The sequence below is a fragment of the Columba livia genome, chromosome 10, assembly GCF_036013475.1.
Source record: "Columba livia isolate bColLiv1 breed racing homer chromosome 10, bColLiv1.pat.W.v2, whole genome shotgun sequence".
In the NCBI taxonomy this organism is placed as follows: domain Eukaryota; kingdom Metazoa; phylum Chordata; class Aves; order Columbiformes; family Columbidae; genus Columba; species Columba livia.
Genome location: NC_088611.1, coordinates 22,836,797 through 22,852,504, shown reverse-complemented (window position 1 = coordinate 22,852,504; position 15,708 = coordinate 22,836,797). Strand labels below are relative to the sequence as shown.

The 15,708-nt window shown below is 42.4% G+C and overlaps 1 protein-coding gene across 10 annotated transcripts in view; it reads left to right on the top strand.

The window, feature by feature from the left end:
* The window catches only part of NR2C2 (nuclear receptor subfamily 2 group C member 2), a 28,684-nt gene that overhangs the window by 10,081 nt on the left and 2,895 nt on the right, over window positions 1-15,708 (top strand). For 6 of the 10 annotated variants that reach the window (XM_065074781.1, XM_065074776.1, XM_065074779.1 and 3 more), the window contains 11 exons: window positions 599-709; window positions 2,875-3,075; window positions 3,953-4,055; window positions 4,788-4,967; window positions 6,999-7,146; window positions 7,792-7,885; window positions 8,258-8,391; window positions 9,805-9,982; window positions 10,974-11,095; window positions 11,580-11,719; window positions 14,405-14,542. In XM_065074781.1, the coding sequence (XP_064930853.1) occupies window positions 638-709; window positions 2,875-3,075; window positions 3,953-4,055; window positions 4,788-4,967; window positions 6,999-7,146; window positions 7,792-7,885; window positions 8,258-8,391; window positions 9,805-9,982; window positions 10,974-11,095; window positions 11,580-11,719; window positions 14,405-14,542 (1,510 nt within the window). In that variant the 5' untranslated portion in view covers window positions 599-637. Of the gene's footprint in view, window positions 1-598; window positions 710-2,874; window positions 3,076-3,952; window positions 4,056-4,787; window positions 4,968-6,998; window positions 7,147-7,791; window positions 7,886-8,257; window positions 8,392-9,804; window positions 9,983-10,973; window positions 11,096-11,579; window positions 11,720-11,871; window positions 12,295-14,091; window positions 14,543-15,708 lie in introns of those variants that run through there. The other 4 variants (XM_065074780.1, XM_065074778.1, XM_065074783.1 and 1 more) reach the window with 3 other exon arrangements.

Sequence of the window (15,708 nt, the reverse complement as noted above, 5' to 3'; positions counted from 1 at the left end):
GGACGAGAAATAACTCGGATTAAAGGAGGCTGGAGCTGGTCGGTAGAAATGACCCTTCCCTGAGGACGCGGTCCGTTCTGTGCAAACTGAGGAAGAGGTCGAAAGCAGAAGGCACCAGTTTTCATACTGACACTGTACCTGGAAACACCGTTGTACCCTGGGACCGCTTTGCAGCCGGTACTTCACAAACCCAGGAAAAAGGAATGGTTGTTCGGTCCCAAAATGCTGACAGAAGAATTTCAATGCAGTCACCATACATATAAAAAGAATGCCAGTATATATATAAGTTGCTATAAATCTTTGAACAACGCTGAAGAATAGGTCTCTGTATTTATTTCCAAGCTGCCCACAATGCAGCGGTTTGTTGGAGCGGGGCGGTGGTTGGGTCCTTTACCAGATTCGTTCTCTTCCCAAAAAAGGACAATATTCTAATAATTCATTGTCAAAAAATCCAAGTTGGCTTAACGACTGTAACCTTTCCAATAAATTTAGATTCCGTGCTATAGGGCCATCTGAGCTTTGGTAATTTTTTTATTTACTGATTTTAGAATTTTTCAGTGCTGCAAGAGTGAATTGAAGTTGTGTCCGTTACTCACAGGTGCAGACTGTGCAGACTTCACTCTCTGAATCTCCAGTGATGACCAGCCCTTCCCAGCGCATCCAGATAATTTCCACAGACTCCTCTGTAGCCTCACCACAACGCATTCAGGTAAAATCCATTCGGTAACTAACCATTCCATCTTCTTTTTTGTCTCCTCCGCCCACTCAGGGTTATAGAGAAGCACGCTAAAGTCTGTGGAAGGTTTCCTCAGGCTCTGTGAGAACAGGTCGTTGTTAGTGCAAACTGAAGTTCTCTCAGCCCGTGTTCGGTGACTGCGTGTGGCGATTGTGTCGATGCTGTAGTCAGCGAGCAGTGTTTGCAGAGGTTGTGCTTAGCCCCTAGGGACAGCCCCGAAACCACTGTTTAAATTAGTTTGGCATTGTCGTTATACTTACTATACATTATAGGTTTTTTCTGTAATGTTATTTTCAAAGATTCAAACTGCATCATGTATAATGATGTCTGTCGTTTTTCTTACGAGCCTAAATATCATTCACTTCTTGTCCAACCTGTTATTTTTGTCTTAGTTATTTATTATAGTCAGTGTTTATATCTGATTCATGAAAAATTATGAAGAAGTCTCTGTGATTTTTCTTTATAGACAGCACCAAGAGATATTCTTCAGTTATCAGCGACATTTAGCTGTGTATCTAAGATGTTATTCCTTAACATTGTCAGCAAAAGGTAGAATCAGGCAGCTTTACTGTTTCACCTGCTGATTTCCAAGATTCTGTTATGGTGGAAGGTTTATATTTTTGATACAGTTGTCTGGTAACATAATCTCTATTTTGCCTGGTAGAGTAACCATATCAATATGTATCAATATTTCATTGCAAGGTAGATGTTCTCACAACATGTATAACTGAAGCATACTGAATATTCTGCATTCGTAAGGTAGGTATTTATATTGTAACTTTTGTTCAATTCTGGAAAATAATCTACCTGTTATATCACTGATATTTCTGAGAAGAACTTTCCACTCCATGATGAAGGAGAACGCTAGGATGAGAGTGCTCCTGCTTCCTCAGATCGATACAGGCGGTATCACAGTGCTGCTGGTCACCTTTCCTGAGGAGTTTCTGTAATCTGGAAAAGTCATCAGCTCTGCAATTCAGCTCCTGCTTGGGGTAGTTCTGCTGCCTTTTTAAGGCACTCTAACTTAGTAAAACTATTATTGTAGTATAGTTTAACTATTAAACTGTTAGCGTATGTCTTACATTCCTCATAAGTTACATTACACAAAAAGTACATGACAACTAGATAAAAGGTCTAGGTAATCAAAATTAGGGACATAAATACACTGTTACCGTGGCACCTGATACAGTCAGTGAAAGAGGAATATCAGTACATGTAAATTCACATTCTATTTTCAGTAGCATTTTAAGTCTGACATTAAGCCCAATCCATGTTTTTATAAAGGATCTGGAGGTAGGAGTCAAATGTACATGAAGCGAGCGGCTGGGGTTGCTCGTTCTGTTCAGCTTGCAGAAGGAGGGACCTCATCGCAGTCCAGCCCTCCTCGTGGTGCAGATCTCCTGTCTCTGACCAGGGGCAGGACAGGAGGAAACGGAACCAGACTGAACCAGGGAGGCTCAGGCTGGAATCAGGAAGAGGTGGTTCTCTGAGGGGCGAGCGGTGCCTGGAGCAGGCTCCCCGGGGCAGTGCTCGCCGCACCAAGCCTGGCAGGGTTCGGGGAGCGTCTGGACCGTGCTCTGGGTCGTACGATTTAGTGTTGGGTGGTCCTGCGAGGAGCAGGGACCTGAACTTGATGATCCATATGGGTCACTCTCGACTTGAGATGTTCTGTGATGCTGTGAAGTTGCTGTGATGCTGTCTCCCTAGGCAGAGTATACCCGCATATAGACCTGCCACACATCAGCTGCAGTCCTTAACGTTACATTTTGCTCTTATTCTCTCTGGGATCCACTGTATCTAACTCTTTCAAACAGTTAAACGTGATTACATTATCTTCCTATATCTCTTAATAATTAACAGTATCAAACTCACATTTCTCACAGCTCTGCCTAGTATTTTCCTTTTGTGTGGTAGGTATGTAGGTATATATACACATATATATATTTGGGTTGATTTTATTGTTTTGCACTTATGTAGGCAGCTGCAATAACTTTGCACCAGTGTAATAAATGTACAAATATCAAGATAATAAATAACAAGGACAATTATCAGAGAGTATCATCATTTTGAGACAGAAAAAAAGGTTTTAAAATGAGAAGTCCGCTCTAGCTCATTAAATTCTTCAATGTGTTTTACAGATTGTGACAGATCAACAAACAGGTCAAAAAATCCAAATAGTGACAGCAGTGGACTCAGCTGTGTCTCCAAAGCAGCAGTTTATTTTAGCCAGTCCAGATGGAAGTGGTGCAGGAAAGGTGATCCTGGCAGCCCCCGAGACGCCCAGTGCCAAACAGCTCATCTTCACCACCGCCGACAACATCGTGCCAGGCCGAATTCAGGCAAGTGTGGTCATTGAGATGACCACATGGCAGTGAAAGCTTTTTGGAGCAAAAGTTGTCCTTTGTTATAGTTGTTATAGCCTTGAGCATAATCCACACCAACGGGAGCCTTGTGAAACAAATTATATAAACAGTAGCCTCTAATGAAGTTTGAGCCTTCATCCTAGCATTCTTTAAAACATGCTAATCGGAAACCGAAAACCAAAAAAGCCCCACACAAACACATGGCACCTGGTCCCTATTGTTACTGTTACAACAGAGAATGTTTGACAGAGAGAGGAATCATTCTCACACAAATATGTGAAAAGTTGTATTAGCAGTCTTGAAATTTGTGTTACTACGCTAAATGGAGTATCTGGAGTTACAGAGGGTGTGGGGTTTAAATTTTCTGTGTTAAGTGGAATGTTCTGAACAGATGCTTTGGAATCCGAGGCCTTTGGAAGCCAAACTGGTTCTATAATGGATCTCAGCTTCCGGTTGTCCCCGCTGAACCGTGTACCCCTAGTAGGTAGAGAAGGGATAGGTGGGAACAGCATCTGAAATACCACCATCTTTGGCTGAAACTGGCACCTGTTGGAGGGTAATTGCGAGAAGGGGAGGATACTGTTGACTGCACAAGTGAGGAAACTTACTTGTCCTGAGCAAAACAAGGTGTTTTATTTGGGATTTGTTTTGCTACGAGTGTTTCAGCAGTCTTACTATTGACAGTAAAAGCTCCCATTAACTTACATTTTATACTACTTAATTTCATTCCACATGTCATACTCTCAAACTCAACCACCTCTTCCCAGTTAATACACCAGTCCTGTTCTGTAGGCAAAGCTCCTTGCTTTCGCGTCAGAAGAAAATATTGGCTAATGACCTCTTTTTATTCTAGATAGTGACAGACTCTGCGTCAGTGGAACGTTTGCTGGGAAAAGCTGATGTTCAGCGGCCCCAGGTAGTAGAATATTGCGTAGTCTGTGGCGATAAAGCGTCAGGTAAGGAGGAGTAGAATGCAGTATTCCAGAAACTTGATTGAAAGGATGACAGGATGACGGGGATGAAGGGAGGAGGTTTCGTGTGTTTTAACTGATTTTAGCCACAGTGATGGCAAAAGCGATTGAGTCTAAACCAGAAAAAGATAATGTTATACTTTTGTATCTATACACGGAATAGTTAAACTGCTTGCAAGAATATTAGTTGGTACTTCAACTGGGGTGTGTGGTAGATTGGCATGTGTTGAAAGACAACACGATTGAATGGCTCCTGGTAATTGAAAGAGACGATTGGAAGCTTTTAGTGCGGTTCCCCACAGCTACGGGCAGCCGTGACATAAACACATCACCTGGAAAAACTCCACCGGCTCCAGGAGAACACGTCTCAGTGCTCTCTAACGAACTGAGGACTTTCCAGTAGATTTTGGTCTTTCATTATCACAGCAAAAGGCAGGTGACAGCAGACAGAACTGCATCTGTGCTTGCCCAGAATGGGATCTGCCACTTCACAGGCCCCTCATTCAGAAACAGGCTCAGCTTTCTTCTTCGTGCTCTCCTGGCAACAGGTAAAAAAGAAGCCTCCTATAGGGCATGAGAAATGCTTTTGTGGTCCTAAATGATGGTAAGAACACAAGCTACGTTTAAAGGGTGACTTTTACAATGTCTTACTTGCTTCAGATAAATGTTTTAGTAGTAAAATATAATTTCCATCTGAAAACAAAATATGTTTCCTAGGTCGTCACTACGGTGCTGTCAGTTGTGAGGGATGCAAAGGTTTCTTTAAAAGGAGTGTGAGGAAGAATTTGACCTACAGTTGTCGTAGCAACCAGGACTGTATCATCAATAAACACCATCGGAATCGCTGCCAATTCTGTAGGCTGAAGAAATGTCTAGAGATGGGCATGAAAATGGAATGTGAGTGTTAATTACCCAATGTAGGTATTGTGCCTACCAAATAATTAATACATTAACTACCACTTTTCAGTGTGTCCTCTCTATTTCGGTGTATGTTGCCTGAAGGAAACAGAACTTTGGGCAGCCCGAGTGTCTCCCGTGCCTTTCTGTCCTCGCATTCTGTGCCTGAGGTGCAACAGTGATGTGTTTTAAACTGTGAGGAGCCCAGATAGAGCCTCACATGGAACGCCTGTTAAAACACAGTGGGTGGACATGAATCTAAGTCCGGTGTTCCGTGTTCGGAGTCTGCTTTCCTTCTGGTTTATTTCTGCTGCTTTTTCATCCGGTTAGAGAAGATAATTATGTCCTTTTTTTTTTTTCTTCTTAATTTTTCTATTAATTTGGTCATTTGTGTGCATTGTGCTATGAGGCATTGTATAAGCTGTCATACTTTAAACAATGTGCATTCATGTTGGTATGTGGTGCTTTGTGCAGTTTCAGTGCTAGCATCCAAACACCTCTTTCAATGTATTTTGTTTCCAGTTTATAGAAGCTCTGCTTCTTCAGTCCAGCGCTGTGTGAAGCCTATTATCTGGTTGTTTTGTGATAAATATATGGGGAATTTAAGGCAAAGCAACAAATACTGTCCCTTTTTCCACTCTGATCTAGGCAGATAAGTGCCGAGCACTGAGCTCAAGGGAGGCAGAACATGAGCTGTAACCGGGGAGATCTTTGCTGTCCTTGCGCTCTGGAGCTCGGAGCGGGCGTGCAGGCCGCTGTGCTGAGCGCCGGGGAGACGTGCAGCAGAAACGGCCGCGTTTCCGGAATCTGAACGCTTCTTAGCCGGCGAGATTAGGATAAATGTGCATTGACTCCATTGGGTCAGCTTCCTCATTAGTATTTATCTATCCACCAAGCCAGCAAAATGGATATACCCACTTTTAAGCCCCTAAATTTTGCTGACAGTAACGCAATTAGCAAAAGTAAAATCAGAAACTAAATAACTTCCTGGCTATGATGATAGAGACATATCCATGCATTTTACTGTTACATTCAAAAGGGTTGAATTTTGTGTTTGCTTGTTAATAATGTTAATCTTTTAGAGCAATAACTGCTATACGATTAATTGGTACAACAAATAGCACAGAAATATCGTCTCCATTTATGTTATGCCTTATATTTGCAAAATGTGTGAGAATTAATATTAGTACAACACTTAAAAAAATGCTTTATGTTATCCTCATAGTCTTTTATTCATTCCGCTGTCCTCGTTTTCAGGTGAAAAATCAATGCAGTCTAGTGTTATGCCAAGCTGTAGAGGAGCTTGTGAAGTTTTAGTGACTGAGATTCCAGATAACTTTCTGGAATCTGTATGATAATAATAGGAATGGTGCCTTAATATTATAAAGATACATTTTTCCCTTTCTTTAATATCACAAAGTTACTGTTTCTTGCTATTTTTATCAAAAGATTTACCACGCTTGTTTGACACACTGGAGAGGGAGCTTGTTTTCTTCCAGTTATCAAGTAGAAATAGTTTAAGTTCTGCAGAGGTTGGTTCTGGAACGCTGTTCCCTGCCGGGTGGAGCGCGGGGAGCTGAGTGCGTCGCCTGGCGCGTGGGAGACTCGCCTGCGGGAATTCGCCCGCATCTCTCGCGCCGCTTGCCTGTCTTGGCGTCTGGATTTGTTCTGGGTTTGTGTTGTTCTGAGTCATCTCGAGGCTGATGGCGCTGACGTTCAGACGCAGCTTCACCTGGAAACATCGAATCAACAACCCGAAAACACATTTTTGCAGAATGTTCCACCTTATTAAATGCCAATGACACGGCAAGATTTGATTCCGCTTCAGCAAAGCTTAAAGCGAATGGTCAGTCTGTGACTTTCTTTTTTAAAAATGCCCATAATCACAGACACAATAAAATTGGAGCCCGTGTTTCTTCGGTCTTCATATTAAATTTCTGGGTTTGCGCTGAGCTGGTGAGAATTTTACTGTATGTATTTTTCAGTTGAATTACTTCCTTTCAAATCCGCATGTTTCTATCCTCTATATAGCGGTTCAAAGTGAAAGAAAGCCTTTTGATGTGCAGCGTGAGAAACCAACCAACTGCGCGGCTTCCACGGAAAAAATCTATATCAGAAAAGATCTACGAAGCCCTCTAATAGCAACTCCAACGTTCGTGGCAGATAAAGATGGGACGCGGTGAGTAGCTCAGTTTAGTGGGACTTGCTTAAGGTTGTTTGTGCGTATTATTTTGCAGGCCTACCTATTCTTTTTTCTTTGCTGTCCGCTTTAAAGAATTGGACACAAAAGAGCTCCCGTTCACGAATCGTCTGTTTTCGTTACCGAGAGCAGCGGAGATCGTTCTGCTTGTCGTGGAGGTGTTAAAGTTGAGTACAGCCGGGTGGTTTTCGGATCAGAGCTGGCTCCTGCCCAGCCTGGTCACACAAAGCGCAGGCGGGCGAATGTGATATTTAAGCAAAAAGCACGTAGGCTTACGCTGTGATGCATCCAGGTTAGCACTTCTCTGAAATCAAATCTGCAAATGCAGACTCAGTCTTCCTTCTCCTGAAGACAGAGCAAATGCGCATAAAGAACTGAGAGGATGTGTGTTTGGGAAGTTGTCATGTTTTGTGCACAGGAAAAGAAAACATAGTCCAGTTTTCTGTCTTTCAATCTACTTTTAGGAAACTGTTTCAGAAGTACTCAATCCCGATGAATAAACTCTTAAGCTTCATTAAATTGTTAATTTAAAACCTGGGAATCCCTTTAATTCTGACACAGGTTGTTAGACATTCTTCCGTTGAATGGACTCCTGACTGTCAGATGCCTTGTGCTTTTGAACAGGTCAGCAGGTCTTCTTGATCCGGGAATGCTTGTGAATATTCAGCAGCCTTTGATCAGAGATGACGGCACAGTCCTCCTAGCCGCTGACTCCAAGGTATTGTTCCTTCAGTTAAGTTCTGAACACACGTGTTCGTTTGTTGAGATTATTTTAGCTATGTGTGCATATACACAAATAACTCTTGCTCTTGAGAAGATAAGGTTGGGGTAGGGCTGAAGGTCTGTATGAATGGAGGTGATTTCTTCCCGTGGGCAAAGGGTCAGCGTCGGGTAGCTCCCCACACAATGTGTCGGCTGGGACTGGCGGTTACGATGGGATGTAAAGATCACTGTGAGCCGTTGTACTTCCCATAGGTGTTGAGGAGGAAGGAAAAGGTCCATAAGGGAAAAAGAACACAAAGATGGGAAAAGTTTATTTATGATACCTTGCCTATAATTCTGATCTACTAGTATGGTTCTTGCTTTTTAGGCTGAAACAAGCCAGGGTGCTTTAGGAACACTAGCAAATGTTGTAACGTCTCTTGCTAATCTAAGTGAGTCACTAAATAATGGAGATACTTCTGAAGTTCAACAAGAAGAGCAATCTGCAAGTGAGATTACACGGTATGCATTTATATTTGCATCTTGTTTAGCAATTTGTGTTCTGTTTGGTGTATGCTTACAGTCATTCATTGAAGTAGTTTGGCATTGTGACATCGAACATAGTAGAGATTGCAGCTTACTTTGAAACACAAAAGCAATTCTTTATAGATACAAGTTTGGCTGTTGTCTTCTCGTGGAGAGCTGTGCCCTGTGTTATAAATGTAGTGTTTTGAAGCTAGACCAAATTTCATACTCAGAAAAACAACTAATGACTAGTTTGTGACCTTGAGAGACCCTGAGAACAGCAGCACTTGGGTGCTGGTTTGTTTGACAGGCTTGTTCCGTGGCAGCTTCTGCGCAGCGCTCGCGCCCTTAGCCCTGCTCCTCAGGGCTGGTGTTCCTGCAGAATCCCGTGGGAGACTGTGCTGCCATAAAACCTGCTGGTAATGTAGGGAAAATGTAGTTAAACTAAGATTAATAAACATTTTACTTTGTAAATGTTTAGAAAGAGCTTGAAGTCTTTTTTTTGTCTTTACTAATGAGGAAAATGGGAAAAAGGAACACGAAATCTTAAGTTTTCCAGCACAGCCTGGGATTTTTAAGGTTGGGGTTTTGTCTGGGTTGTTTTGAGGGGGTGTGTGCTTTAGCATGTGGGTTAGACCAGGTGATCTCCAGAGGGCCCTTCCAGCCGCAGCCATTCTGTGATTCTGTGGGTTGAAGGACAAAGTAAATTTGCAATATAGTGAAATAAGACTAATACCTGGTCTTAAAACTGTCCATTGTTTCTCAGGTGGATCATTTTTAAGAGGAGCTTAACTTCAGGCTCTTAAGTATTTTATTTAAACTGTCCAAGTGGGTGAGCTGATATGTAAAAATACTTGACACGGCAACTTTGACTCACGTCAACCTTGTGCTCTAAAGCAGGAAAAAACCTCTAAAAACAACCTGCAAAACTTCTTGGCAAGAATACTGGCAGAACTGCACTATACCGTAATACTGCCCACTGGTACGAAATCGGAGAACAAATTCTTCTTCACATCTAAGCTCTGTTGTGCTAAGAAGGGAATTTCTGTCTCCCTGTTCCAGCAGCAGCCCCGTTACAGCTGGAGCGTGAGGGACCCGGCACTGGTCTCTTACGTTACCGCTCCAGGGTCTCTAAGACTCTGTCTGCACCAGGAAATCAGGAGCGTCTGGCCACATCTCATCTCAAGGGAAAGGAAAGTCAGGCATGTTGTCTAGAGGAGAATGACACCGTTCTCCATTGTTCTGAACAGTACAGAGGGGCCAGGTTGTAATAAAAACTCTGACCTTGTATCTTAGCTTAAACAGTTCCTGCATGTGTTCCCTCAAAGTGGAAATGCTTGATAGCGTTAGTTTGAGCACTGCTCTGAATTTTTTAAGCATTCTTTCATTATTTATTACTTTTTCTTGCAGGGCATTTGATACTTTGGCTAAAGCACTTAACACCACAGATGGTCCAGCAGCTCATAGCCTGGCAGATGGGATGGACCCTGCAGGAGGAGGGAACATCCAGGTAATCAGTAGAGATCAGTCAACACCAATTATTGAGGTGGAAGGACCCCTTCTTACGGATACACACGTCACATTTAAGGTATGTGCTTCTGTAAGTGTCTTACTAAACAGCTTAAGATATAACCCAAAATTAGTGTAATGTGTTTTCTTTTCTCTTATATTTAATTTTGGCAATGTAATCTGGGATGACATCTGCTGTTATAAAGCTTCTAATACAATTGTCACTCTTGCATGCTGTGTCTGAAGAGTATAGGTGTTACAAAACCTTTTCATAGATAGAAGGATGCTTTAAAATTTAATTTTTCAGTGCTGTTGATAATCACTTTCCGTATCATCCATATCGTATGATGTCTTGCTTAATTAATTTATCGTTCTAGATATTGTAAAACTTTTTGTCCGAAAGACTCCTTCATGTAAAGAGAGGTTACAGTGCCTTCCTTGATGCTTATAGTTAGACCACTGAAAAAGCTCTTAAGGTCTTGTATTTTAGAGATGCTTCAGCTTCGTCTGAGCGCAGACAAACATGTCGATGAGCAGCGTGAGAAACAATAAGGGTGTTCGTCTCGCTGTAATCAAATGGAACTGTTTCAAGAAATACAAAGATCATTACTGAAATAAGTAATACTTGATGTGGTCAAACTTCTATCATAACCTGCTTATTCCCCCCAATGGAGTTCTGTGATTTTTAGATTCCTGTTACATGCCTCCCATTTTGGAGATGCAGATTTTAGATTTTATTTTGCTTCTTTTAAAAAAGTTTTCAAAGGTCTCGTATAGCACTGTGGTGCTAGCCAACACTCCGCAGAGCAATTTAATTTATAGGCTTTATTATTCATTATTAAATATTAGAACATTTTAAAGGGACACATCGGAGCTCTGTCCCACGTATCTTCACATTTTGCATTCCTCGACAGTAGTAATGGGTTTAGTAAAGTTTTCCTTTGACCATGTCTTGTCACACAGCTGCTTATGATAGACTATGAGTTTGAGTGTTTGACCGGCTGTCCTCAGTCTTGAAAACTGGCTCATGTCTGAAGCGTCTGTACTGTCGTGTCCTTTGGTTTTCGCAGCTGACGATGCCCAGCCCGATGCCCGAGTACCTGAACGTGCACTACATCTGCGAGTCGGCGTCGCGCCTGCTCTTCCTCTCCATGCACTGGGCTCGCTCCATACCTGCGTTTCAAGCTCTTGGGTAAACGGACACGTTCTGTTGAATGTTTCCTTTCTAATGAATTTAAGCACTGGTCTGAACACTTCTCAGCTATTCAGAATTTTTAAATTATTATATTGTTTAATTTTTAATGAATTCTTTAAAATGTGAAGACTGTGCAATATTCTCCTTTTTAAAGAACAAAATAGTCGCAGAGGAGGGGATAAATAGGATGGCTGATGTTACTGCGGTTGCAGAGGCTAGAGCCAAATCAAAAGCGAGCATTGAATTTGTATAAATATATCTTTGTACAGAACTGGTGAGCACTGTTTTACAGATAACTTGAAATGGTTTCCTGTAGTTGGGCTATTACTTATTTTTGCGTTTTGAAAGACTTGTGATTTGCTAGTGTATGCCTTTTAATAAAGCGGTTTGCAATAGGTTAATCCCTATTATCAGTTATTACAATTAACATAATTACACGTAGGGTAATGCAGACCTGTGCTGTTTGCTGTGTGGTTTGCAGGCAGGACTGCAACACCAGCCTGGTGCGCGCCTGCTGGAACGAGCTGTTCACGCTGGGCCTGGCACAGTGCGCGCAGGTGATGAGCCTGTCCACCATCCTGGCCGCCATCGTCAACCACCTCCAGAACTCCATCCAGGAAGGTGGGTTTGCCGCAGGGGTCCTGTGCTGTGCGGGGACAGCGGGTGACATCGCTCGGGAGCTGTTTCCTGGTGGGTGGTGGCATTGTTCCACAGGATCCCAGGGAAGGACAGTCCTTCTCTTGCGTAATTGCCCTTCCCCTGGTGATCTACAGCTCTTGTCGCGCTGACCCAGGAGGGCTCTCGGTGGGGCAGGAGTGTCCGTAGGAGGAACGGGGACGAGGCTGGAGGATGTATTCGCCTGCCGTCTACATCTGAGCAGCAGTGCGGGGAAGGGCGTCCTAAGGCTGGGGTGTCCACAGAGCTTTCCTGCCAGCCAGATGGAATTTTTTTCCTCTTAGAATCGTCATTTCTTCCAAATGACACCTGAAGCTTTCTCTTCCAGAACTTTCCTTCTCTTTGCAGTGTAAAACGACAGCATTTTGCAAGTATCACAACAAGAATATTCTTGCAAGTATAGTGATTTCAGGCACTGCTATAATGGAGTAATCATTAATGCATTTTGAAGTACCCTCTGAGGCACTAAATTACCTATTTTCTTGTCACTGTTAATAAAATTTATACAATTTTCTTTCGTAGTTCAGCGTTGGCCTGTTGATAACTATATCTAGAATGGATGCTCCCAATCCATATGATTGGTTATCATGAAAATAGCATTCCAGTTTTAATAGGAGGAAAAAAACTAATAATAGCAGCTTTAAACTCTGCAAACACAGCATGTTACATGAAAGTTATCTTAAATTTAAATGTGAGTTAAAAGTAATTACAGAATAGTATTTGGTACCAATTTGTTTGATGATTTTTGTGGTGCCATGATTGTGCACAGAGCAAAAATTGGAAAATAGGCTTTTATTGAGGAGAGTAAACCTTGATTGTAGAACTACAAAACGTACCAAAGCAGATAATCTGAAAAAATGTTTAATATCCTTCAGTCCCAGTAAAGGACAACTCTTTTAATCTACTTTATTAGCTTCATTCTGATAAAGTAAGTTAGACAAAAAATTGATTTTCAAACGGATAGCGTGCTTTTGTAATAAATACAGTTGGGGTATTTGTCGTGTTTGTTTGTAGTTTGAGAGCCTGACAGCCCTCGGGGTGCAAGAGACGGAAACATCCGTCCTGCCCAGAGAGAGGCGAGGGTTAAGAGACCGGCAGGGGAACGTGCTCACCGTGCGTTCTGCGCAGTCGGGGTTTAGTCTGTCTGCAAACAGAGCCGTCTGTCCATCCGTCTGTCCATCCGCAGCCCAGGCCGCGGGTTCGTGGGGAGAAGAGCTGGGGCTGTTGCAGCCTCAGCTGCTCCGCTTGTGTTCCCATGTCTCAAAAGTCAAATCATAGATGTATTCTGCAGCCTGTACTTCCAGTCATACCGCATTACCTCAGACTGGCCAAAAGATGATTTATTTTATTGTGGTTTGTTGATGATTCGTTTTATTTATCTGTTCTGCAAAGTTCTATTGTGTGTTAGAACTCTAAAATTCAGAAGAAGGTGAAGAAATTCCAGATCTTTACCTAGGAAGCACATTAGCGCTGAGGCTGTTTAGGAACTCTGCAATTCAAGTGCACTTTTCCTGAGTAGTTTTCTGCCATCTTTTCCCACTTAATTTAGAAATAAAAATGTTACGTCATGTCTGTCGTGATCCATCTGGAGTAACTGGGAACCCGTATAAGAGTCAGTGTATTTTAGAAATGTACATTCATTCTTATTTCAAGACATCGTGCAAAAATATTTCCTCTCTTTGATCTTATCAAAGACTCAGTTTAAGGCGCACAGGTCTAAGCGATCATACGCGCTGTTAGCTGTACAGACCAAGGTAAAACAGCGACGTTATAGTGAGATGGAATATTAGCATTAATGTGTTTCTCAAGAAAAAGGTTTATTCTTTGGAATTTACTTATTTCTCAAGTTTGATGGCAGTGATTATATATTCAGAGATTTGTCTTAGTGTAGTCCATTGCGGTTTTCATTCTCTGACTGGGCTGCGGATACACAGCGAGCAGGATACTGACCAAAATGGGCACCTGTCCCTCCCAGGCTGAGCAGCCGATACCACTCCGTTAGAACATACCCTCAAATAATGGAAGATTTTTCTAAAATCAACGTTTTAAGAAAGAATATGGAGCCAACATAAGGAATGTGAGGTTCCAAATGATGGAGAGTCTGTGTACACGTATTTGAGTGAGTTTACCCCATCGTAAGGAAAAGAGTCTTTACCACAGTAGATGAAAAGTGCACCTCTGAAAGTACAGGTAGAGGAAACAGGAGCACTCTGGTCGCTGCTCTTGCCTTCGGTTCCGCAAAAGCTAAGTCAGTGCTGCTGGAATGTAAGGTCGGCGTTGCGTGACAGCATTTGTGTTGTGCTTCTTCCCGTTCTCAGAATCTCTCTGGCCATTTGTAGAATAATTCGTCATTTGAGAGTGTCTGCTGAGAACAGGACAGCACTGGAGTGAGATTGTTGCTGCAGATCACGCTGCGCTGGCAAAGGAGCTGACGTTCTGTTTGCTGACTCAGCTTCACGAACCTTCGCTTCCATGATCAGCCAGGCCGCCCTTATGTGTTGCGGCATTTTAAGAGAGTAAATGACACCAAAGACTTGAAAATGTTGGTTCACCTGTTTTGTAAAAGCACGTTGGTTACTATATCAGATGTACTTGAGCTCACGTGTAGTAGTAAGCAATATCTTTTTGTAGATAAACTTTCTGGAGACAGAATAAAGCAAGTCATGGAACACATCTGGAAACTTCAGGAGTTCTGTAACAGCATGGCCAAGCTTGATATTGATGGATACGAATATGCGTACCTGAAAGCTATAGTCCTCTTTAGCCCTGGTAAGGAACTCAGTAACCAGATCTTTTTAAATAATAAGCATTCATATGTTAATGTTTTTAACGAGACTAATGTCTTGAGATGAAACTTAACTGTTAAGCTGCAGATGAAATGATTGTTCCATAATGATTTGTCAAAAATATGTGTTTTTAAAATAACTTTGGGGTGACATCCCCATGTTGTTGACAGTTCTAACGTATCGGGTATTTGTGTGAGAAAACGAGACTCCCAAATTATCTTCAGCGAAGAATTTACGAGCAGTAAGTTATCTAGGTTGTGTTCTAGCAATATTAGTGAAGTAAAGGGCAGGAAGGGTTAGGGGAAATACATCCTCACCGTGACAAAAAGCATTAGCTTCAATTTTAATATTTTTACTACACTCATAAGAGGGATCGCTGAAATATGAGCAGAAATACCACTGTGTTCTATGTGGAACTTCCACGAGATCTTCAAAACCGAATGTAAACAGGCTGTCTTCCGTTTGTTACCCAAATAAGGACAGCAGGCAGCGAGGCGCGGGGTGCGGGGAGGAGAGCCGCGTCCCCAGGGCACCAGAGCCCAGTGGGAAACTCAGAAATGTGGTTATTTACCTTAATTCAAAGGTGTTTACATTTTGAATTTAACAAAATTCAAATAAAAGGACTATCTTGTTATCAGGGTTGGGTTTTTTTCCATTCCCATTATTTTTCTTTTTGTAATAAAACTTACTTTAATTACAAGATATTGGTGTCCTGAAATGTGCTTTTGAAATGCTTTTCTGTATTATACCATTAAGGGCTAGCTTTTTTAGGATTTTTATTGAAGTTGGAGGAGCAAGAAGCTCTCCCAAGTGAAGGTAGCTCAGTGCTGACTGAGGAGCAGCTGGAACACCACGCTGGGGGCGCTGGGCACAGTCAGATAGGTGCTGTTCTCTGGTTTGGTTGTTATTTTTCCCCTGGTCGTGTGGCTGCCTTTGAGGAGCTGAGTGAGCTGCAATTAGAACACGAGACGGACTCGGGAAGGTCAATAAATTGATCTTTCAAGAAAACGTCCCTGGGTACTGCTCAGTCAGCAGAGTCGGTTGAGATCGCAGAGGCAAACACACCTAAACAAAAGGTTAGAAACATGCAGGAGGACTAAAGGAGGGGCGTCGGTGCCTGGCGTGTACCCACGGGCTTCATCCTTTCCG